The sequence below is a fragment of the Oratosquilla oratoria genome, chromosome 1 (genome assembly GCF_046742065.1).
Source record: "Oratosquilla oratoria isolate Oo_2021 chromosome 1, ASM4674206v1, whole genome shotgun sequence".
Taxonomy (NCBI): domain Eukaryota; kingdom Metazoa; phylum Arthropoda; class Malacostraca; order Stomatopoda; family Squillidae; genus Oratosquilla; species Oratosquilla oratoria.
Genome location: NC_134777.1, coordinates 54993009 through 55019133, shown reverse-complemented (window position 1 = coordinate 55019133; position 26125 = coordinate 54993009). Strand labels below are relative to the sequence as shown.

The window sequence follows — 26125 nt, the reverse complement described above, 5'->3', positions numbered from 1 at the left end:
GATTTATAGTTATAGTGAGATTAGTTGAGTTTTTATATTTTTGTACGTAAGGTGATCAAAGAACTCCTCTGTATTGGAAATGCTAAATTCATGCACAATTCATGCCAGGTTGTTTCTGATATGTCAACTGCCTGAGCAAGGTATTTGTAATGTTTTGTAATCCAGTTGCAACTGGGTAAGCTTGTTGTCTTCATTGTCTGAAACCACATTTTATTATTCTGCTGTTGCCCGACCACATGGTCCTATTGAAGAGAAGCTAAGGACCTATCAACTGTTATATACTCTCATTCTACCCCACAGACTTTTTAGTATTGTACACCAGGAAGCAAATTATTGTATTTCATTATTGATAACCAGTGTTTCTATCTGTGGGGTCAATAACATACTGAAGAGGTAGTCATATAGGAGGTAAGGGAGAGATTGAAAGAAGGGAGAAGTAGAAATAAGGGATAGCAGGTGGGGCAATCTCTCTCAGATTGACAAGTGCCTAACACCCGCATCTCTCCGATTTTGCTAAAATTATGTTCATAGGTAGTTTTAGGGCCCTAAACATATTTCTGAAATTTTAAGGTCAATCCGAACAACTGTTCAGGAGATATGACTTCAGATATTTTGAAGTCATATGAGAGTTCACTAAAATTTGGCAACCAATAACTAGGGTAATAAAAGTCATAGTTATATAAATGTATACATATATTTAGAATCAGAAAAAGACAAGAAATCCAAATATCAGAGTTTTAGAACTAGGTTGAAAAATAAAAATATCCCACTTTAACAAAAATCTGAGGTCAAGATTTGACCTTTGGGGTATCAGAATTAAAAACAATTTTACAGATGCAAAAAATGAAGGCATAAACTTTGGCTATTAGAATCAATAAAAAAAGTGTTTATGCTAATATTTTTCATATAATGAACACATAAGTGTCTGTCAACACATAAGTTGTCTGTCAACTGTACATATTTTTCACACTTAAGCTCCTAATCTAATTAATTACCTTTATTTTAATTAAAAAAATAAAAGCACATCTCTACACTATCATAAATAGCCATGTAAAGATTGTTTATCTTGGTAATTTTCATGTAAATAACTTATAAGTGAACACCATGTATTTGCAAATTGTTTGTCAATTCATTAATGTTTGTAAATGTTTCTCAGATTGTGTTTCAGGTTTTGAAGCCTCACCTTCTGTCTCACTATTAATATGAACACCATAACTGACCTCTAGGCTCTCCTTCAAGCTTTTTTTGGCATGTGATAGCTTACCATGGCTTTGCGTTTCTTCTGGCTCAATGATAATCCTTCTGAAAAGAAATAAAAAATCTATACATTTAAATTAATATACAGAGTAAAATTTGATAAAAAAATAATGTCATAGTTGCCATTACAATATATGATTTGTTTAGCATTTCTAAAAATAAATAGGTAACTCATAAGGAATATTTTCTCTCATATATATATATATATATATATATATATACATATATATATATACATATATACACACATATATATATATACACACACATATATATACACACATACATATACCAAAGGCTTTTCCCCCCTTACACAGGAGGTAGCCAAAAGGCAAAGGCATAGAAACCACTCCCACCCATTCCATCCCCAAATACTTCACTCCCCTCTACCCTCTTCCCTCCCATCTTGGCACTTCCCAGATGACTATCCCTGCATCTTGTCCACTGCCCTGGGTCAGAAACAGTGTCACAGCACATCCACAGCTAGGCCGCTTCATTAATTCGGTGACCCCCCCCCCCTCCGTCCCCTCATGCAGAAAAGCAGAAGACGGGGAGAAATTCCTTTGGGCTGCATCAATTTATTTCTCATACATATTCCCATCCCCCACCCACTCCCCCTCATGCATCACAGCAACATCCATACACGACCCATCTCCATTCACCCCTATCTTCTCTCCTCTCCCGTCCTTCCTCAATAGACATTTCCCTCTTTTCCAATGCCCCTTTTACCCCATATGTTCATCACATCCTAGGACATCCCTTCATGTTCACTCCTTCCACTTCTGCCTTCCACACCTCTTTCACTAATCTTTCTTCACTCATTCTTTCCATGTGTTCAAACCATCCTAATACTCTTTCATCAAACCTATCTCCCAACTCCCTTTCCACCCCTGTTCTCCTCCTCACCTCCTCATTTCTCACTCTATCTAGTCTAGTAACCCTTATCATACTTCTCAGGCATTTCATCTCAAACATATTCAAACTCCTTTCTTCTTCTCTTATGTTTCATGTTTCTGCCCCATACAGCGCTGTCAGCACAATCACTCCTTCATACAGTCTCCTCTAGCATACATTCCCAAATCTATATTTCTCATTACACTTTTTAATCCACCAAGGCATTTGCTCGCTTCTCTCAATCTACATTCTACCTCCACCCCCACTCCTCCCTTTCGTGCCACATTCACACCCAAGTATCTAAAACTATCCACTTCCTCCAGTCTCTCTCCCTTAATACTCGCTTTCAGTCTGCTAACACTCTTTCCCCTTGTACATTTCATCACCTTACTTTTACCCACATTTATCTTCAACACACCTTTCCAAACACTCACTAACTTCCTCAATCCCTCATCAGATCTTGCTACAAGCACAGTGTCATCAGCAAACAAGAGCTTGCTTATCTCCCACTTTTCTCCATTTTCTTTAACCATCTCCAATCCCCAACCCACTACCCTTGCATTCACCTCTCGCAACACCCCATCCATGTATAAATTGAACAGCCAGGGCAACATAACACATCCCTGACGAAGTCCCACCTTTACTTCAAACCACTGACTCTCCCTATTTCTAATCCTAACACATGCTCTACTACTCTTGTAAAAACTAACACATGCTCTACTACTATTGTAAAAAATGCAATTAGATATGAAATAGGTTAATGCATACTTCTTGTTTTGCAGGAGGTGATGCCACAGTAATTTATGTTCCTCCCCCTGGTGCAGCAAAAGCCATCATGGAGGCAATTAAAGCTGAGATTGGATGCATTGTTTGAATCACAAAGGGTATTCCCCCAGCAGGACATGGTTAAGGTCAAGCACAACCCTCTGCAACTAAACAAAAGTTGTCTGATTGGTCCCAATTGCCCAGGAATTATTGCACCAGATCAGGTAAATGAATATAGATAGCCATTTTGTCATGCAACTGTGCAAAACTTAAAGTTGTGATTGAAGTCAGGGTTGCAGGAGGTATCTTTGGGACCCATCAGTGCCTCAGATTTCTCTTGCTAGAAATTTATGATTTGTTGAATGTGGAGGAGGTTAGGAAGGTATTTATTGGATGTGGCAGTGGAAGGTCCTAGGAAAATTACTGTGATGGGAGAAGATAATGATGACAATGATTAAGTGAAGCAGCCTTGCTGTGTATGTGCTGTGTCTTGCTGCATTGCTTCTGACTCAGGGCAGTGGGCAGGATATAGGGATAACCTGTCATCCATGAAAAGCTAAGATGAGAAGGAGGAAAGGGTGGTTGATAGGAGTGAAATGGGTGGAAGTGGGTATATGCCTTTTGGCTTGGCTACCTCACTGGTAAGGGGGGAAAAGCCCTTGGTATATAGATATATGATTTTGTTGGATAGGTTTCTATGTGTTCATATAATTTACTCTTATTAATGGTATCCTCCCTTGTAAGGGGGAAAAAGCCTTTGGTATATGTAGGTATTAATACATACATTCATACATATACCAAAGGCTTTTTATCCCTTTATAAGGGAGGTAGTCAAAAAACAAAGGCATAAAAACCATTCCACTTATTCCATCCCTGTCACACTCCACTCCCCTCCACCCTCTTCCCTCCCTCTTATTTTGGCACCTCCTGGATGACGGATCATTCCTGCATCTCACCCACTGCCCTGGGTCTGAAGCAGTGTCACAAGACACAGCACATTCACAGCAAGGCCACTTCATTAAATTGGTGACCCCCCCTCTCCATCCCCTCATGCAGAAAAGGAGAAGACTGGGAGAAATCTCTTTGGGCTGTGTCAAATTATTTTTCACACATACTCCCTCACCCACCATCCCCCACCCATTCTACCTCATGTATCACAGCATTATCCATAAAACCATTCTCCATTCACCCTTCTGTCTTCTCCCATCCTTCCTCAACAGACATTCCCCTCTTTCCCTAAGCCCCTTATACCCCACCCATCCATCTCGTCCTAGGTCAACCCCTCATGTTCACTTCTTCCACCTCTGCCTTCCACACCTCTTTTACTAGTCTTTCTTCACTCATTCTTTCCATGTGTCCAAACCAACCCAATACTCATCAACCCTATTTCCCAACTCCCTTTCCACCCCTGTTCTCCTCTTCACTTCCTCATTTCTCATTCTATCCAGCCTAGTAACCTCTAACATAGTTCTTAGACACCTCATCTCAAACACATTCAAACTCCTTCTCTCTTCCTCTCTTATGTTCCATGTTTCTGCCCCATACAGTGCTGTCGGCACAATCACTCCTTCATACAATCTCCTCTTAGCATCCATTCCCAAATGTCTATTTCTCATTACACTTCTTAATCCACCAATGCATTTACTTTCTTCTCTCAATGTGCATTCTACCTCCACCTCCACTCCTCCCTTTCCAACCACATTCGCACCCAAGTATCTAAAACTATCCACTTCCTCCAGTCTCTCTCCCTTAATACTCACTTCCAGTCTTCTGCCACTTTCTCCCCATGTACATCTCATCGCCTTACTTTTATCCACATTTATCTTCAACTTCCTTCTTCACACACCTTCCCAAACTCTCTCATTAAATTCCTCAATCCCTCCTCTGATCCTGCTACAAGTGCAGTGTCGTCAGCAAACAATAACTGGCTTATTTCCCACTTTTCTCCATTTTCTTTAACCATCTCCAATCTCCAATTTAGGGATGAAATGGGTGGGAGTGTTTTTATGCCTTTCCCTTTTTGGCTACCTCCCTTGGAAGGGGGAAAAAGCCTTGGTGTATGTATATGTATGTATGTATGTATCTCCAATCCCTAGTCCCTTCTTTACCTCAAACCACTCACTTTCTCCATTTCTAATCCTGACACATGTTCTACCACTCTCGTTAAAACTCTTGACAGCTCCTAGAATCTTTTCTCCTATCCCATATATCTGCAATACCTCCCACAGTGCCTTCCTGTCTACCCTATCATAAGCCTTTTCCAAATCCATAAAAGTCCAAAAAACATTCAAACCTTTTCCTATAGCTTTCTCACACATATTAATGGTATCAATATTTAACCAATTTTGTGAGGTGGTGTGTGTTTTACCCAAGGAAGTTTAAAAGCATAGCTACTGGTGTAATGTAGTGTAAATACTTGATGGGGCATGTAAATACTTGATGGGGCAGATAACATAGTTTAGAATACATAATTGTGCTAGATATATTTCACTCTTTAGCTGAAATTCTAAAGTTGAGCCAAATATCCATATTCCTCTATTTCTTCCTAGTGTAATATTGGTATGCCTGGGCATATCCACAAGAAGGGGTGCATTGGCATTGTATCCCAGTCAGGCACCCTCACTTAAGAAGCTGTACACCAGACGACTCAGGTGGGCCTTAGAGAGAGGCTGAGGTGACCCCTTCAATGGAATCAACTTCGTCAATTGTCTGGAAGTCTTTCTTAATGTGAGTGTAAAATTAGTCTTGTTTTATGGATAATATATGTTTTTAATTTCTTCTTTGTTCCTGGCAAGCTTTCCCAATGTACCACCTACTCTTCAGAAGAGCATTGCCCCCTTTTAGTGGTGATGACCCCCCATCCCAGAAAAGCACATTCATGATAGTAAAAGGGGGAGAAGAACTTTGGAGCAACACACTACTGGATTTGACCTTCGAATATACCTTAACACAATGGGTTAAGAAAAATACTAGATATAGAAACAATGAGGAACTGTCAAAACTAGACTTAATCTTCACTTCTGAACCTGATATTGTGAACAAAATGGAGTATAAGACACCAGTTGGGAAGAGTGATCACATACTAATAGAGTTTGAACTAAAAGAACAAAACAATGTGAGAAGGAATGAAAGACATAGAGAAGGAAGGTTAATTTACAACAAAACGGATTTTGTAAAACTTAGAAAACATTTCAAAATGCAAACTGGGATAAATTTTCCAAAGAGGAAACAAAGATGGAAGATAAATGGAACATTTTTAAGAAAAGTACAAGGAAGGAATTGATAAATATGTACCAAACAAAAAGCAAAAAGAGATATAAAATGTTGGTATAACAAGAGGTCCAGTGAGGCTAAAGACAAGAGAGACAAAGCCTGGAAAAGATGGGGGGAAAAGACAAAAAAGCATCCAAATGGCAAACATATATAAAACTTAGGAATGAATATGTGAATATAAGCAGGAAAGATAAAAGAAACTATGAAAAAGATATTATAGATAGATACAAGGATCAGCCTAAACTCTTTTACAGATATGTAAATGATGAATTAAAAGACAAACACAAAATAGTGAAACTGCTTTAAGGAGATAAAGAATATATAGATGACATAGAAATGGCTGAAGTTATGATCAGACATTTCAGGTCTGTTTTTACAATTGAGAGCTCACAAATTTGGGAAGATGGACAACAAGAAAGATCCCCCAAAATGAAAGAAATAAAGGTAACACAGAAAGAAATAAGAGACCAAATAAAAAACCTAGATGTTAGAAAATCACGTGGACTGGATGGAATTACAAATTGGATATTGAAAGAGTGTATAGATGCACTAATGGACAAGTTATACAATATAATAGATTTCTCACTCAAAGAAGGAAAGGTACAGCAAGACTGGAAAAATGCAGACACCATATCAATATATAAAGGAGGAAACAAAGAAAATCCTACAAACTTCAGACCGGTATCCCTTACAAGCACAGTAGCAAAAATATGCAAAATGGTTATCAGGAACAAATGGATTAAACACTTGGAAGAGAATAAATTACTAAACCCTAAGCAATTCGGCTTTAGAAGTGCAAGATCGTGTACCACAAACTTATGTTTTTATACATACATATACCAAATGCTTTTTTTCCCCTTACAAGGGAGGTAGCCAAAAAAACAAAGGCATAAAAACCACTCCCACCCAATCCATCCCTATCACACTCCACCCCCTCCACCCTCCTCCCACCCTCTTATCTTGGGACCTCCTGGATGACAGGTCATCCCTGCATCTTGTCCACTACCGTGGGTCAGAAGCAGTGTCGCAAGATACAACACATCCATAGCAAGGCCGCTTCATTAAATCGGTGACCCCCCCCCTCTCTGTCCCCTCATACAGAAAAGGAGAAGACTGGGAGAAATCCCTTTGTGCTGCATCAGATTTTTCTCACACATACTTCCTCTCCTCCAAACCCCCACCCATTCACCTCATGCATCACAACATCATCCATATACACCATTCTCCATTCACCCTTGTTGTCTGTCCTCTCCCGTCCTTCCTCAACAGACATTCCCCTCTTTCCCAAAGCCTGTTTTACCCCCATCTATCCATCTCATCCTAGGTTGCCCCCTCATGTTCACTCCTTCCACATCTGCCTTCCACACCACTTTTACTAGTCTTTCTTCACTCATTATCTCCATGTGTCCAAACCATCCCAATACTCTTTCATCCACCCTATCTCCCAGCTCCCTTTACAACCCCGTTCTCCTCCTCACCTCCTCATTTTTCACTCTGTCCAGCCTAGTAACCCCGATCATACTTCTCAGACACCTCATCTGAAACACATTCAAACTCCTTCTCTCTTCCTCTCTTGTGTTCCATACAGTGCTGTCGACAAAATCACTCTTTCATACAACCTCCTCTTAGCATCCATTCCCAAATGTCTATTTCTCATTACACTATTTAATCCACCAATACATTTACTTGCTTCTCTCAATCTACATTCTACCTCCACCTCCACTCCTCCCTTTCCTACCACATTCACACCCAAGTATCTAAAACTATCCACTTCCTCCAGTCTCCCTACTCACTTTCAGTCTGCTGCCACTTTCTCCCCTTGTACATCTCATCACCTTACTTTTACCCACATTTATCTTTAATTTCCTTCTTTCATACACTTTCCCAAACTCTGTCACTAACTTCCTCAATCCCTTCTCTGATCCTGCCACAAGTGCAGTGTCGTCTGCAAACAACAGCTGGCTTATCTCCCACTTTTCTCCATTTTCTTTAACCATCTCCAATCCCTGGCCCACTACCCTTGCATTTACCTCTCACACCACCCCATCCATGTATAAATTGAACAGCCAGGGACATAACACATCCCTGGTGAAGTCCCACCTTTACCTCAAACCACTGACTCTCTCTATTTCTAATCCTAACACATGCTCTACTACTCTCATAAAAACTCTTGACAGCTAAAAGCTTTCTTTCAAAGGATTACAAAGGATTACAAAGGCAAAGCATGCCGACAGGAGACCTTTTGATCCATATCTAGGTCGGATGAAAAAAAAAAAAAAAAAAAAAAAAAAAATATAACAATGTAAATAACAATTAAAATACATAAATAAATGCATTGGTATAGTTGAATAACAAACAAACAGGTAAATAGTAAATGATAATAAATTGACATATAACTAATAATAAATGAAAATCAGACAGACAAATTATAACAAAACAAAAACAAATAATATAACATAAATTATAATTACAGCATCTTACTTAGGTATTTATCTAAATGATTCTTAAAGCTTCGAACTGAACTACATTGCACTACCTGTGCAGGAAGTTTATTCCATTCATTAACTACATGGTTGGCAAAGTTGTTTCTACCTACTTCCAAATTGAATCTATTTCCGGACAGTTTGAGACCATTGTTTCTTGTCTGATTCTCATTCAATGTGAAAATTTGGTCACTTTTGATGTTGTCAATTCCCTTTAAAATCTTAAAGACCTGTATCAAGTCACCTCTGAGTCTACGCTTTTTTAGGGAAAACAGATTCATGTGCTTAAGTCGATTTTCGTATGATTTATTTTTGATATTTGGAATCAGTTTTGTGGCTCGCCGTTGTACTTTTTCCAGTCTGTCAATGTCTTTAATGAGATTCGGTGACCATACAGAAACAGCATATTCCAAATGTGGACGAACTAACGATTTATATAGCTTGTTAATGAGTGATGGACTTTTGAAATCAAAAGATCGCGCAATCAATCCCAGAATCTTATTTGCTTTCTCAGAGGCTGAAATACACTGCTTGGATGATTTGAGGTCGTTACTGATAATTACGCCGAGATCTTTTTCACTATCCACTTTCTATCCCATATATCTGCAAAACCTCCCACAGTGCCTTCCTGTCTACCCTATCATAAGCCTTTTCTAAATCCATAAATGCCCAAAAAACATCCTTACATTTTCCTATAGCTTTCTCACATATCTGTCTTACCACAAATATCTGATCTACTCAACCTCTACCTGTCCTAAACCAACTCAGAATTCTAGCATAGCTCTTTATCTTGAAGACATCTGCAGTCGGAAAACCAGTAAAATCATTGACTGCAGACGACCACAACTTTTTCCAACACGCGTTCACGCAATGTGTCGTGAGTTCATCGTGGCACATTTTCACCATAGAGATACAGTGTGCAATGTTATACTTTTTCCACCACGATCTTACATCCTCTCCCTCCCCATCAATTGCTTTCAACATGTTAGAAAAGTTGTGAGAGACATACTTGGCCTTCAACACAGCAATTACACCTTGGTCTAAAGGTTGAATGAGGGAAGTGGTATTTTTGGGGAGAAATTCCACTTGAATGTTGGGGTGAGCAAACCTGATCGAATCGGGGTGGCCGGGGCAGTTATCAACAAGAAGCATACATACATACATACATACATATACCAAGGCTTTTTCCCCCTTCCAAGGGAGGTAGCCAAAAAGGGAAAGGCATAAAAACACTCCCACCCATTTCATCCCCAAATACACTCCACACCCCTCCCACCCTTCCTCTCATCTGAGCACCTCCTGGATGACGGGTCATCCCTGCACCCCGCCCACCGTCCTGGGTCAGAAGCAGTGTCGCAAGACACAGTACATCCACAGCAAGGCCGCTTCATTTAATCGGCGACCCCCCCTCTCCGTCCCCCTTTGCATATAAGGAGAGGACGGGGAGAAATCCCTTCGGGCTGCGTCAAAATTTACTCACACATACTACCCCACCCCCCACCCCCCCGCCCATTCCTCCTCATGCAGTCACAACATCATCCATATACAACCATTCTCCACTCACCTCTGTCTTCCGTCCTCTCCCTTCCTTCCTCAACAGACATTCCCCTCTTCCCCAAAGCCCCCTTCACCCCATCCATCCACCTCATCCTAGGACGTCCCCTCATGTTCACTCCCTCCACATCTGCCTTCCATACCTCTTTTACTAGTCTTTCTTCACTCATTCTTTCCATGTGTCCAAACCATCCTAATATTCTTTCATCAACCCTCTCTCCCAAATCCTTTTTCACCTCTGTTCTCCTCCTCACCTCCTCATTTCTCACTCTATCTAGCCTAGTAACCCCCGCCATACTTCTCAGACACCTCATCTCAAACACATTCAAACTCCTTCTCTCTTCTTCTCTTATGTTCCACGTTTCTGCCCCATACAGTGCTGTTGGCACAATCACTCCTTCATACAGTCTCCTCTTCGCATCCATTCCCAAATGTCTATTTCTCATTACACTCTTTAAACCACCAAGGCATTTACTCGCTTCTCTCAATCTACATTCTACCTCCACCTTCACTCCACCTTTTCCTGCTACACTTGCACCCAAGTATCTAAAACTATCCACTTCCTCCAGTCGCTCTCCCTTAATGTTCACTTCCAGTCTACTGCCACTTTCACCCCTTGTACATCTCATCACCTTACTTTTACCCACATTTATCTTTAGCTTTCTTCTATCACATACTCTCCCAAACTCTGCCACCAGCTTCCTCAATCCCTCCTCTGACCCTGCCACAAGCGCAGTGTCGTCCGCAAACAACAGCTGGCTCACCTCCCACTTTTCTCCATTTTCTTTAACCATCTCCAATCCCTGACTCACTACCCTAGCATTCACCTCTCGCACCACCCCATCCATGTATAAGTTGAACAGCCAGGGCGACATAACGCATCCTTGACGAAGTCCCACCTTTACTTCAAACCACTCACTCTCTCTCCATTTCCAATCCTAACACATGCTCTACTACTCACATAAAACCTCTTGACAGCTCCCAAAAGCTTTCCTCCTATCCCATAAATCTGCATAACCTCCCACAGTGCCTTTCTGTCTACCCTATCATAAGCCTTTTCCAGATCCATAAAAGCCAAAAAAACATCCTTCCCCTTTCCTATAGCTTTCTCACATATCTGTCTTACCACAAAGATCTGATCTACACAACCTCTACCTGTCCTAAAACCACACTGTTCCTCACCAATTACTCCTTCTGTTCCTCTCCTAATCCTCTCAATTAAGATTCTCCCATAAGCCTTCCCTACTACACTCAACAGGCTAATCCCTCTGAAATTACTACATTCACACTTGTCCCCTTTTCCCTTGTAAAGAGGAACTATACAGGCACTACTCCAGTCCTCCGGTACTCTACCCTCTCTCCAGCAAACATTAAATAATCTTGCCAACCAGTCCACCATCACTGAACCTCCCTTTTTCAGACATTCTGCATGACATCCATCCAGTCCAGGTGCCTTAACTGCTTTCATCATCTTAACAACTGCCTTCACCTCAACAAGAAGCAAGACTTTGAAATCCAACCCTTTAGTTGTTAAATATCTCTCCACCTCAGGCACAAAACAGTTGTGGAACCAATCTGTGAACAGTGCAGCTGTTACCCAGGCTTTCTCATTTGCTCGATAGAATACTGGCAGCTGGTTTAAGTCTTTCCCCTTAAGAGCACGTGGTCTCTCAGCTCTGTACAGGAACATAGACTTGATCATATGTCCAGCTGCATTTCCGCACAACAAAAGGGAAACGCAATCCTTCTGAACTTTGATTCCTGGCGCTTGTTTTTCCTCTTGAGGTATGAATGTTCTAGCTGGCATCTTCTTCCACCAAAGTCCTGTTTTGTCTGCATTGAATACTTGCTCTTGTAAATACCCATTGTCTTTAATTATCTTTTCCAACTCATCTGGAAAAGCTTCTGCTGCCACATGATCAGCAGAAGCTGACTCTCCCGTGATTCTTAAATTGTGCAGAGCGAACCTCTTCTTGAACTTATCAAACCAGCCTTTGCTGGCCACAAAAGGTCGCTTTTCTTCACACTTTTCACTGAAGTAGTTGTACATTTTCTTGGGCTTTTCTCTGATGCTGAGCGAGTCTAAAGAAACATGACGATTCAGCGCCGTATTTCTGATGTGATGTGCCACTTTAGCAGAAACAGGAGCACAATGTGTCACGGCATGTCTGATGTCCTTTTCACATTTTTTTATGGTTCGCACAGAAGATTCATTAAGTCCGTATTCTCTGGCACATGCTGCAAAGGACATACCACTTCTCAGTTTGTCCAAAATGACGATTTTTTCTGATAACGTCATACACTTCCTTTCTCGCTTAGCAATTTTTCCATCCTTTCCTTGAATCTTTGTCTTTGTTGGCTTAGAGGAGCGTATCGGTGCCATGTGGAGAACACATGGAGGGGTAATGAACACGACTTCCAGAGCAATTGACCAGCACTACGAATGGTGAGAGACTGAGGAATGGGTCACCGCGCAGGTCGCGGGAACAGGTAGAATCAAGTGCACCGCTAATGGATTGCAACCAACAAACAACCTTAACTTTACATAAATGATCAAAGTGAGACAAAACAGCAATAATGAAATATTGTAAAGTGGAATATAATAATAAAATAAAATGAAATGAATATAAGAAGTAAAATACAAAATATATACAGTCGTTCCTCAGATAACGCGGTTTATTTTAACGCCCCTACTCCCCTCCCTCCCTCCTGCATCAGTACCCGGAGGTTGACATGTGAGCTCAGGCAGCCACCCACGGCTATCCCCTCACCCCACACCCTTGTTTGAGCAGTTCCCAGTGTACATAATGACCGTGTTATACGAGGATCAACTGTATATGGTAAAATAGAAAGCAGTCACCACAAATGTTTGCGATGTTGCCGTGGGGGTACATATGCATGCCCGACTCGGTGCGAATTTTAAAACTGTTCTCTACATTTGAGATGGTTTTGAAATAAAATCCGTGTTAATCGAATCCGCGTTATTTAAGGGACTCTTGTACAAACATCTATCTGTCTGTATACCATTTTTTTTCTTTTCTTTTCTTTTTGTAACAGTTATTTTAGTGACACCCCAATACACCAGTCATGCATAATTCTTTTGTGATAAAAGACTAAATTCAGCTCATCAGAATAATGGTGATGTAGAATTTTTAACTTTGCTACTTTCCTTAATTTTTTTTTTTTTATCATTATAACACCACTTCAGTGCAGTATGTCCTTAAGTACTGGTAATTAGCAACAAATGAGAAGTTTTGCTTTTGTCTTCTTGCAGGACCCTGACACAGAAGGTATAATATTGATTGGTGAAATTGGTGGAGGAGCAGAAAAAACAGCTGCTGCATATCTGAAGGAACATAGCACTGTAAGTCTCCTTATATTCTAGATCTTCCTCATCTTCATATCTGTCTTCTTCATTTTCTTCTTCATAAACGAGGCATTTGATAAATTTGACTAACATATACCAAAGGCTTTTTCCCCCTTACAAGGGAGGTAGCAAAAAAGCATAAACTCCACTCCCATCCACCCCCCTCCCTCCCTCTTATCTTGGCTCCTCCTGGATGACGGGTCATCCCTGCATCTCGCCCACTGCCCTGGGTCAGAAACAGTGTCACAAGACACAGCACATCCATAGTAAGGCCTTTTCATTAAATTGGTGACCCCCCTCACCGCCCTTTCATGCAGAAATGAAGAAGACAGGGAGATATCCCTTCAGGCTGTGTCAATATATTTATCACACATACTCCCTCACCCCTTATCCCTCACCCACTCCCTTTCATACATCACAGCATCATCTATACACAACCATTCTCCATTCACCCCTATCTTCTGTCCTGTATCTTGTTCTGATGTGTTTTTGTGAGTGCTTATTGTTTTTACTGTCTTACTTGAATTTTTACCTATTTGTAAATGATATATGGGCTGAATGGCCTACCAGCTCTGGTGCTTGGCCTTCAAGCCAAAAATTTCATAAACCAATCAACCTATCTTCTGTCCTCTCCCGTCCTTCCTCAACAGACATTCCCCTCTTTCCCAATGCTCCTTTTACCCCATCCATCCATCTCATACTTAGTCACCCCCTCATGTTCACTCCTTTTACCTCTGCCTTCCACACCTATTTTACTAATCTTTCTTCACTCATTCTTTTTATGTGTCCAAACCATCCCAATACTCTTTTATCAACCCTACCTCCCAACTCCCTTCCCACCCCCTATTCTCCTCCTCCCATCCTTGTTTCTCATTTTATCCTAGTAACCTCTATCATACTTCAGATACCTCATCCCAAACACATTTAAACTCTTCCTTTCTTATGTTCCATGTTTCTGCCTCATACAGTGCTGTCAGCACAATCACTTCATATAATCTCCTCTTAGCATCCATTCCCAAATGTCTATTTCTCATTACACTTTTTAATCCCCCAAGGCATTTCCTTGCTTCTTGCAATCTATATTCTACCTCCACCCCTCCCTTTCCCACCACATTCGCTCCCAAGTATTTAAAACTATCCACTTCCTCCAGTCGCCCTTAATACTCACTTCCAGTCTACTGCCACTTTCTCCCCTTGTACATCTCATCACCTTACTTGTACCCACATTTATCTTCAGCTTCCTTATTTTGCCCACCTTCCCAAACTCTGTCACTAACTTTCTCAATCCCTCCTCTGATCCTGCTACAAGTGCAGTGTTGTCTGCAAATTACAGCTGGCTTATCTCCCACTTTTCTCCATTTTCTTTAACCATCTCCAATCCCTGACCCACCACCCTTGCATTTACCTCCCCGCACCACCCCATCCATGTATAAATTGAACAGCCAGAGCGACATAACACATCCCTGATGAAGTCCTACCTTTACCTCAAACCATTCACTCTCTCCATTTGTAATCCTAACACAAGCTCTACTACTCTTGTAAAAACTCTTGACTGCTCTTAAAAGCTTTCCTCCCATCCCAAATATCTACAATACCTCCCACAGTGCCTTCCTGTCTACCCTGTCATAAGCCTTTTCCAGATCCATAAAAGCCCAAAAACATCCATACCTTTTCCTATAGCTTTCTTGCATATCTGTTTTACCACAAAAATCTGATCTACGCAACTCCTATCTGTCCTAAACCCACACTGTTCGTCACCAATTACTCCCTCTGTTCCTCTCCTAATCAATGTCAAAGACATAAATCCACTCCCACCCATTTCACCCCCACATGCTCCACTCCCATTCACCACCCCTCCCTCCCTCTTTTCTTGGCTCTCTTCCCACACCCACTCCCTTCCATGCATCACAGCATCATCCATACACAATTATACATACATACATATACCAACAGGTTTTCCTCCTTACAAGGGAGGTAGCTAAAGTCAACAGCAAAAATTCATTCCCACCCATTTCAACCCCACATACTCCACTCCTATTCACCACTCCTCCCTCTCCCTCTTCTTGGCTCCTGGATGATGGTTCATCCCTGCATCTTGTCCATTGCCCTGGGTCAGAAGCAGTGTAACAAGACACAGCACATCCACAGTAAGACTGCTTCATTTGGTTGGCAACCCCCCCTCTCTGTCTCCTCATGCAGAAAAAGAGAAGATGGGGAGAAATCCCTTTGGGCTGCATCAAAATATCATTCATACATACTCCCTCAACCTCCCATCCACTCCCTTCCATGTATCACAGCATCATCCATACACAATTATACATACATACATATACCAATGGCTTTTTCCCCCCATACATAGCTAAAGTCAACAGCATATATCCACTCCCACCCATTTAATTCCCACATATTCCACTCCCATTCACCACCCCTCCCTCTCTCTTTTCTTGGCTCCTCCTGGACAACAGGTCATCCCTGCATCTCGGCCACTGCCTTGGGTCAGAAGCAATGTAGCAAGACACAGCACATCCACAGCAAGGCTGCTTCAATTAATCAGTAACCTTCCCTCTCCATCCCCTCATGCAGAAAAAGAGAAGAAGGGGAGAAATCCCTTTGGGTTGTGTCAAAATATCCTTCACACATACTCCATCACCCTCCATCCCCCACCCACTCCCTTCCATGCATCACAGCCTCATCCATACACAGCCATTATCCACTCACCCTTATCTTCTGTCTTCTCCCTTCCTCAACAGACATTCCCCTTTTTCCCAATGCCCTTTTTATCCCATCCATCCATGGTTGCCCCCTCATGTTCACTCCCTCCACCTCTGCCTTCCACACCTTTTACTAATCTTTCTTCACTCATTCTTTCCATGTATCCAAACTATCCTAATATTCTTTCATCAGCCTTATTTCCCAACTCCCTCTCCACCCCACTCTCCTCCTCACCTCCTTGTTTCTCACTCTATGATTATAGGTTTCATTAATTTGACTAATATATCTTAAAAGTGCAATAACTAAAATTTTAGACACAACCAGAAACTAGGCCTAAATCATAATTGACCATCATTGCAAATCATACAAATTTCGTGTTATTGCAGAGGCTAAGAAGAACACTTTTCCTTGCACAGGCGACTGTTTCCTACCCCAACAGTACAACTGCATAGGGCAAAGGTAATGGGTTCAGCTGCAGCTACACGCTTCCTGGCATAGATTCATCACCACTTCACTACTATATTTTGTACTTTCCCATGTTTAGCCCAAGCAAAAACCTACCCAGGTGATATTGGCAGTCTAGAAGGAGCTGAAGGTGTGAATCACTCTGACCTGATAGAACTTATTCAGCACTGTTGATTCAAAGTATCGGAATATGTATTTTCAGTTTTAAAATTAATAAAACTAAAAAAGATTAGCTTTTTTTTATCATTTTAGCAATCTACATATTCATTATCTACATAAGAATTAACAGAAACAAATAATGTATATACATTTCCATTTTTTCATTCAACACTTATGGCATCCCTCTTAGTTACAATATATGCAAAATGTGCAATAGTGGAAGCAGATGGTGGTACCCAAATTATGTGTGCTGGCAAAAAGGATAATCTAAAAAAATAATAAAACGCGCCCTGAAAAGTGGGGCCTGTTACACCAACTAACTCATTTTAAATTGGGTGCAGCCAGAGAGCGCACCAAAAAATGTGGGAGAGGCTACCAAAATTATATGATGCCACTGATTGGTCAAAATTCCATCCTTATCACCAAACCATTAATTAAATTTAGCCCTATTTATCGTGTAAATGGGCGGAGCTAAAGAAAACCAGCCAAAAGGCCTGCCATAAGCAAGAGGAACTTCCCAAGTTATGTGGTGCTGTTTCTAATCAAATGCCCACCCTGTGTGGTAACACCAAATCAGACATAGAAAATTTGTCTTTTTTTATTTTAATCTTATGCCATCTTTTACATGTTAGAGAGACAAATATAATTGTGCTAAAATTCATGCCAAAACTTGTGGGAGAGGCTACCTAACTTATACAGTGCTACTGATTGGTAGAAATTCAATCATCTAAGATAATTGCCATCTATGTGTGCCCTACTTATTGTATGAGTGGGCAGAACTAAGGAAGGCCCACAAAAAGGTGTGCTGTAAGTGGAATGACCCAACTTATTATAGTCTCATGCCATTTATTGCAAGTTACAGGAACAAGTATAATTGTGCCAAAACTTGTGGGAGGGGCTACCTAATTTATATGGCGCTATTAATTAGTAGAAATTCCATCATTATTTTAAAAGATTGCCAAGCCATCTATTGTGTACATCATACTTACACAAAAAGGTATTCTGTAAGCAGGAGGAATGACCCAACTTATCTGTTGCTGTTTCTGATCAAATTCCCACCTGTGTTGCACTATGCAAGTTAGAGCAACATACAACAGCGCCAAAACTTGTAGGAGGGGCTATCCAACTTACGGCACTATTGATTGATAGAAATTTAATCATAATTTCAAAGAATTGCCATGTCCTCTGTTGATGGATGTCCTACTAATTGTGCAAATAGGTGGAGCTAAAGAAAGCCTGCAAAAAGGTGTGCTGTAAGTAGGAGGAACGACCCAACTTATTCGTTGCTGTTTCTGACCAAATTCCCACCCTGTGTGGTGCGAAATAGAAGAACGCCAACAACAGGCATTTTGCCTTTTTTATTATAATCTTATTGCAAGTTAGAAGAACAAGTATAATTGCGCCAAAACTTGTGGGAGAGGCTACCAAACTTATATGGTGCTATTGATTGGTAGAAATTCAATAATTATCTAAGACAATGCCATGCCATCTAATAACATGCTACTTAGATGGGAGATGAGATGTGCATCGGGAAGTTTGGAGTAGGTGAAAGAAATGACAGAGGCGAGATGTTAGTCAATTTTGCAGAGAACTACAACATGAGGATAATGAACACTTTCTTCCAAAAGCATGTAGGTCATAAATGGACATGGAGAAGTCCAAATGGAACAACAAAGAACAAAATAGATTTCATATTAGGAGATGAGAGCAAAATCGTTAGCAATGTTACGGTGATAAAGTCAACATAGGTAGTGACTATAGAATAGTAGGTTTGTGGTTAAATGAAACTTTTTGTTTTATTACGGGAGTTTATTTCGTAGGTCTACACGCAACAAGACCCAAGTACAATCTGCTTCCAGGCATCGCTGGGGGCGTAGCATCTCTGACCCATTTCTCTGGTACTCTGTTGCCAGATGGAACTTGTAGGTAGAACAATACAGACAAACATATACATGTATAACATAAGAACATAAAGAGGTAAGAGAAACACTTACATATAATGAGGGGTATGCGTGCAAAATGGTTAAGGGTAATGTTATACTAAATACTTTAATACTATGGCATATAGACTTGACAACAGCGCTTACGCCTAATGCGCATGTCTAATCACCACGTAGAAACGACACACATAGGCGGTTATATGATTGTATATAGGGCAGTTATATAATGTAACGACCACATAGACTTACTTATATAAAATGTTTACAATATATATATTGAGATTAAGTACTACATATATGATAAAGAAGTATTACATATACAATAAAAGAGGATTACATATACAATAAATATATGCAATAACTATAAGTAAAGAGAAGAATTACTACAGGTTGCACAGCAAAATTCAATTTCAGAGCCGAAAGAAATAAACCAATTTTAAGAAAGAAAATAAGCCTTGCAAAGGTTAAGGATGATAATAAGAAATTTCAGTTAGAAATTACAAATAGATTTGAAGTTCTAAGAACTAACGAGGACACCGTGGAAGATATTAATTTGAATTTAGTGAATATCATTAGGGAATCAGCAGAGAAAGTAGGAAGCACAAAAAACATTAGAGAAAAGAAATACTCCAAAGCTACAAATGACCTAATTAAAAGAAGAAGGACCATGCAGATTAAAGGCAGGAGAGACGAAATAGAAAGAGTAGAACTAAATGAACTTAACAAAAGGCAGAGATTAGAGAAAAGAATGAGAAACATGGATGAAATAGAGGAAACTATTCAGAAAGATAAGAGTATTAAAGGGATTGAGTGTAGACATGCTTTAGGAAGACAGCAAATGATATGTTTGAAAGATGGAAATGGAGAAATAAATGCATAGACAGAATGGTAAAAAGAGTAGAAGAATTTTACCAAGAGTTTTACTTGTTGAAGACCGTAGTTGAGTCAGTAAATTCATGTGTAGAAGTTAGTAGTGTACCAGAGATTACAAAGGAAGTAGTTTGCTCTAAAAACTATGAAACGAGGAAAAGCACCTGGGGAAGATGGTGTATCGATAGATCTGTTGAAAGACACAGGTAAATTATATATACATACATATACCAAAGGCTTTTTCCCCCTTACAAGGGAGGTAGACAAAAAGAAAAAGGCATAAAAACCATTCCCAACCATTCCATCCCTAATACACTCCACTCTCCTCCACCCTCTACCCTCCCTCTTATCTTGGCACCTATTGGATGATGGGTCATCCCTGCATCTTGTCCACTGTCCTGGGTCAGAGGCAGTGTCACAAGACACACCACATCCACAGCAAGGCCGCTTCATTAAATCGGCGATCCCCCCTCTCCCTCCCCTCATGCAGAAAAGGAGAAGACGGGGAGAAATCCCTTCGGGCCGAGTCAAATTTTTCTCACACATACTACCTCACCCCCCATCCCCCCACCCATTCCACCTCATGCATCACAACATCATCCATATACAATCATTCTCCATTCACCCCTGTCTTCTGTCCTCTCCTGTCCTTCCTCAACAGACATTCCCCTCTTCCCCAATGCCCCTTTCACCCCATCCATCCATCTCATCCTAGGTCACCCCCTCATGTTCACTCCCCCCACATCTGTCTTCCATACCTCTTTTACTAGTCTTTCTTCACTCATTCTTTCCATGTGTCCAAACCATCCCAATACTCTTTCATCCACCCTATCTCCCAACTCCCTTACCACCCCTGTTCTCCTCCTCATTTCTCACTCTATCCAGCCTAGTAACCCCCATCATACTTCTCAGACACCTCATCTCAAACACATTCAAACTCCTTCTCTCTTCTTCTTGTGTGTCATTTAAGACTCAACATAGGTTTGGTGAGCAAAAGAATATTAGAGTTCCTGGTCACTGTTCATTGGTCACTGCATACACACCACTCACTCGGTACCCTGCTAACAACTGCCGCGTCACTGCGCGTCTCTTTCACTGGGCATATTCATCCTTTGGCTACCATTTTCTCAATTTGGTTCGTTTATTCTCACACAGAAAACAATGGACACTCAAAATAATACATTAAATTTGTATAAATTACAAGGATAATCTATTTCACATTCATTCCACTTTCACATTACAATAATTGAATTGATAATTAAATAAGCAAACAGGAATTATTAATTTGCGACTCCTTCCAGGAACTTCGAGAATGATTTGACACACATACGAACACACACACACACTTTCAATTACACATCACTTGCATTTCCTACATGGATACAAAATGCTATTTCTATATACAATAAATGCTCAGACAACTATCTGTCGCTGACTTCAGTGATGTATAAATTGAACAGGTAGTATTTATACAACATTGTAAGACTAGACATAAAACAAGAAGTTCAAGTTATGTATAATTTGATGAAGATGAAGATATGCACATTAGACAAGAATATATGTACAACCACTCCTCGTTTAACGACGACAATTGGGACCAGCGCGCCGTCATTAACCGAATTGGTCGTTAAGCGAAAGTGTATACATATACGTACATGTACTGTATGTACAATGTCCAGCAATACATGTATCTTTATTTTCGTGTATTTTCCCTCTTTTATACAGTACATTAAAGCTTTATTTACGGTGGTTAGGTTCCTAAAATTACCGTATATGACCAAATCCGCGTATGCTGACATTCTATATTGAATACCGGGGTATTTTTTTAGTTTCGACCATGGGCGCAATATAGCAATAGAAAATTAATTATTAATTTTGTAAATTAAAATGTATCAACGTAATATGCAATTTTGTGGGCGGAAATGAAAGTAAAAAATACCTTGCTACAAGAAAATATGCTAATGAACGAAGTCGGTAGCATAGGCTCGGGACGCCATCTTGTCGTCTGCCAACGTCTCTCACGACGACGACAACGAGGACGAGCCGGATGACATTTAATTTGCAGGTAATGATTTATTAAACACAGGTTAGGTTAGTTTAGTTTAGGTTAGACGAATTAATTTATCATCCTTTCATTTCTTCGACATCGGCATCATAACAAACATGGTGTACCATTCGTCCGACATGATTTCGTTACTTACGAAATCTGTTTTAGCATATTTTTTTTTCATTTCCGCTCACAAAATTGCATATTACGTTGATACATTATAATTTACAAAATTAATAATTAATTTTCTATTGCTATATTGCGCCCATGGTCGAAACTAAAAATTTACCACTACCAGTATACACTGTACCCCAGGTAGTTTTTGCAGCCTGCAGGATGGTAATGTAGACCTAAGCTTCAGAACACTTTACCTCACAGCTAATATCCACCGTACAAGTTCATTTATAACATCATACAAATTTGCCTCAGCCAACTTAATTATCGTACACGACGTCGTAACTTCGGGAGATTTACGTTAAACGACGTCATAAAGCCCGTCGTTACTCCGAGTTGTCGTTAACCGAGTAGGTCGTTAAACGAGGAGTGGGTGTATTAATGAAATTTAAGGGTTTTGAAAGGATGGAAGTGGAGAACACTTTGGCAGCTAGATGGTTGTGAGGTTCAAGAAGAATTATGGCTGTGAAGATTATACAGGTGGGAGACAGGTGAAGGGAGGAGGGAAGGAGGATTTGTGTCAGTGGGAGTCGAGGGAGTCGGAGGTTCAGTGTCGCAGTCTACACCTCGGGAGAAGAGCTTAAGGTTGTCCAGGTGCACAATGGTTTCTGTGTCTGAATGTAGATGTTTCAATTTGACTTTGTTAGTAGGTTCGAAGGCAAGGACACGGAATGGACCAAGGAATTTTGGTGAAAGCTTGGAAGAGGGAGAATGTTTCAGGGCATACACGATGTCACCTATTGCAAGGTTAGACTCACATTTTTATTATGAAAACGGGCCATCTCGTCTTTGGCGAGAGAAAGAGACTGAGTAATTCTCTTGAAGAGAGTGCTGAAGTTGGCAAGTGAAGCCTTTACAAAATCATCAAGGATGTAAATAGGGCCTATATCTGAAGCAAGAAGGTCATATGGAAGTTGCTTGTCTGAAGCAAAGATGACAAAGTGAGGCGACTCCGATATGGACCTATTGATAGAATTATTATAGACTGTGTTGGACCCCTGCCTAAGACCAAAAAGGGAAATAAATTCATTCTCACTGACATGTGCCCGGTAATGAGGTATCCTGAAGCTTTTCCTCTTAAGAAAATAAATGCCAAAGTTATAGCTGACGCATTGTTGAAATTTTTAACTCAAGTAGGATTCCCAAAAGAAATTCAATCCAATCGAAGAACTAACTTCACAAGCGACCTCTTTGCCAGTATCCTAAAGGAGCTAGGTATTCCCCAAATCCTGTCCTCTGCTTATCATCCGGAATCACAAGGGGCATTAGAACGTTTTCATCAATCTCTCAAGTCAATGCTCAAAAAATATTGCAATCAATCCTCTTCTGATTGGGACGAGGGGTTACCACTAATGCTGTTCGCAGTCAGGAGACGGTTCAACAGTCATTGGGATACTCTTCCTTTGAACTGCTCTATGGGAGCCAGATAAGAGGGCCCCTCAAGCTTCTAAAAGAACAGTGGTACCAGGAAACTCCTCAAAATCCTAACCAGACAGTGAATCAATTCTTGGATAAATTAAAAAGTCAACTGCACAAAGTAAGAAGCATTGCCTTGGAAAATTTAAAAACCTCTCAACAAAAAAATGAAGGCCCATTTCGATAAAAAGGTAAATGTTAGGAAATTCAATCCAGGTGATGAGGTAATTCTTCTCTTATCAGTCCCAGGGACCCCTCTTTCTCTCAAATTCCAGGGCCCTTATGTAGTTTCTCACCACCTGGATAAGCAAAATTACGTAGTCCTTACTTCTGATCGTCGTAAAGACTAGACTTGTTCACATCAATCTAATGAAAGAGTACGTCTGTAGAAAGCCTACTGATGTGCTAGAGAGACCAGTATCATGCCTTGTAAAAGCCCCCCTTACCGATGAACTTAACTTACGAGAGATCGACACGACTGCTCTCAAGTCCAACTCTGCCCTCCTTGCAGACCCTAGTCAGTGCCTTGGGCACCTAGATGAAACGAAACGGGAAAGCATAATTCTGTTATTCAAGAAACACCCCTCCGTCTTCTCGGATAAACCAGGATTGTGCACCACCATTAACCATGATATAGAATTACACCGTAATACCCTTCCTATCCGCCAGACCCCTTATCGCCTCAACCCCCACAAGGCAGAGAAGATGCAGAAAGAAGTGGCCTACCTGTTGGAGAACGGACTAGCTGCACCAAGCTGCTCCCCCTGGGCATCGCCGGCGCTTATAGTCCCGAAAAAAGGTGATGACGAGTGGAGGCTCTGTGTCGAATACCGGAAGCTCAACGCGGTAACAGTCAAGGACTGCTACCCGTTACCCCGCATCGACGCCCTCGTGGATCAAGTGGGAAGAGCTCCTTTCATCTCTAAGGTGGACCTAATTAGAGGCTACCACCAAATCAGATTAACCCCCAGAGCCCAAACCTTATCCTCCTTTATCACCCCTTTCGGCCTTTTTAATTTCCTTGTTCTACCTTTCGGGCTTTGCAATGCCCCTGCCACCTTCCAACGTGCTATTAATTATACTATAGCCGGCCTCCCTGATACTTATGCGTACTTAGATGACATCCTTATTTTAGCAGATACCTGGGGAAAACACCTCCGTAAGTTGGACGCCCTTCTTGATCGATTCGCCACCACTGGATTTGTCGTCAATCTAAGTCCATCTTTGGCAGTGCGACAATATCATACCTGGGGCATGAGGTGGGAAACGGACAGTACCGACCTAAGCAGGCGAACGTGGAGGCTATCCTGAACTTCCCAGTACCATCCAACCGGAAGTCTCTCCAACGGTTCTTGGGGATGGCGAAATTCTACCGCCGTTTCTGCCGCAACTTTTCCTCCATTGCGGCCCCTCTCACAGCCCTCACCAGTCCCAAGGAGAAATTCGTCTGGTCTCCAGCCTGCCAACGCTCCTTCGAGACCCTTCGGCAGTTCCTGAGCAGCGAACCGGTGTTGAAGACCCCCGACTACTCCCAACCCTTCGTCCTCCACGTAGACGCATCGGGAGAAGGGATAGGAGGGGTCTTGCTGCAGGCAGACGACAACACCCGGGCTTTGCATCCCGTGTGTTACTAAGCCAAACTGCTACCCTACCAGCGATCATATTCTACTGTGGGGAAGGAGGCTTTAGACCTCGTCTCTGCATTCAAACATTTCGAGTGTTACCTGACGTATCCTGGTCATGTAACGCTCGTCTACTCCGACCACAGCCCTCTTACCTTCATCGAGAGGGCCCGTCTCTCCAATCAACGAGTCCTCCGGTGGGCCCTTGTCCTCCAAGCCTTCAATTTTATCATGGTCCACATCAAAGGAGAAGATAACATAATTTCTAACACCCTGTCTAGGTGAGCGACCAGCCTCCTATACGATTCACGGTGACTAAGAACTCTCTAGTCCAGCTGCCCACCGTTACACTGGACTTCCGGAGTGGGATGTTATATCCAACCGTGAATCGAATGAGACTTTCAAATCTCCAGCCTGCTACTATCAAATTTTTTAATTCGTCTCATCACCCCTAACGTATAACAAACGTTGGTCTTCGAACCATGACCATGAAACTATAAGCCACGCCCCCCTCGACTATATAAAGGGGCCGGCCCTCAGCCGACCCTCTCTCTTACCTACAACTCCCCCAGTGGACTTCACCTACCTGGTCTCACCCCTTCACCGCTGTTGATTGTGCACCAAGTACACAAGTATAGTGTAAACCATTAATCTTGGACATCAGTAATATTGCTTCTTTATTTGTTATATATAATTGATTGAGAAATGTATTACTATGTTCAGTTTTCCAAATACTGTGAGTGTATGCTTGTAAATGTAAAATCAGTAAAGCTTTATTTTTTCGCTTATCGTAAATAAAGATTATTTAAGTTTCGTGCAGACTTTTATCTTACTGTCTTATATAAGCTTTTCATCGGAACGTACCTTAATCTATCTATACTCTCTATACATTCCACTTTATTGTTATATATATATATATATATATATATATATATATAAATATACATATATATATATATATATAAGTAGATAGATATATACATATGTATGATACACACATACACACACACACACACACACATATATATATATATATATATATATAATATACATATATATATATGTATATATATTATATATATGTATATATATATATATATATATAATATATATACATATACGTATAT

General features: G+C 40.9%; 1 protein-coding gene across 14 annotated transcripts in view; it reads left to right on the top strand.

The window, feature by feature from the left end:
• LOC143024740 (succinate--CoA ligase [ADP/GDP-forming] subunit alpha, mitochondrial-like) overlaps nt 1-25731 on the top strand; it is a 53009-nt gene extending 27278 nt beyond the window's left edge. For 5 of the 14 annotated variants that reach the window (XR_012966320.1, XR_012966305.1, XR_012966298.1 and 2 more), the window contains 4 exons: nt 2934-3140; nt 5466-5643; nt 13501-13590; nt 16692-16759. Coding sequence is in view for 5 of the 14 variants with exons in the window: in XM_076184462.1 (XP_076040577.1) it covers nt 2955-3140; nt 13501-13590; nt 24512-24592 (357 nt within the window). In the remaining 9 variants the exon portion in view is untranslated. Of the gene's footprint in view, nt 1-2933; nt 3141-5465; nt 5644-13500; nt 13591-16691; nt 17003-24511 lie in introns of those variants that run through there. The other 9 variants (XR_012966317.1, XM_076184462.1, XM_076184370.1 and 6 more) reach the window with 5 other exon arrangements.
• Nucleotides 25732-26125: the final 394 nt, after the last annotated feature.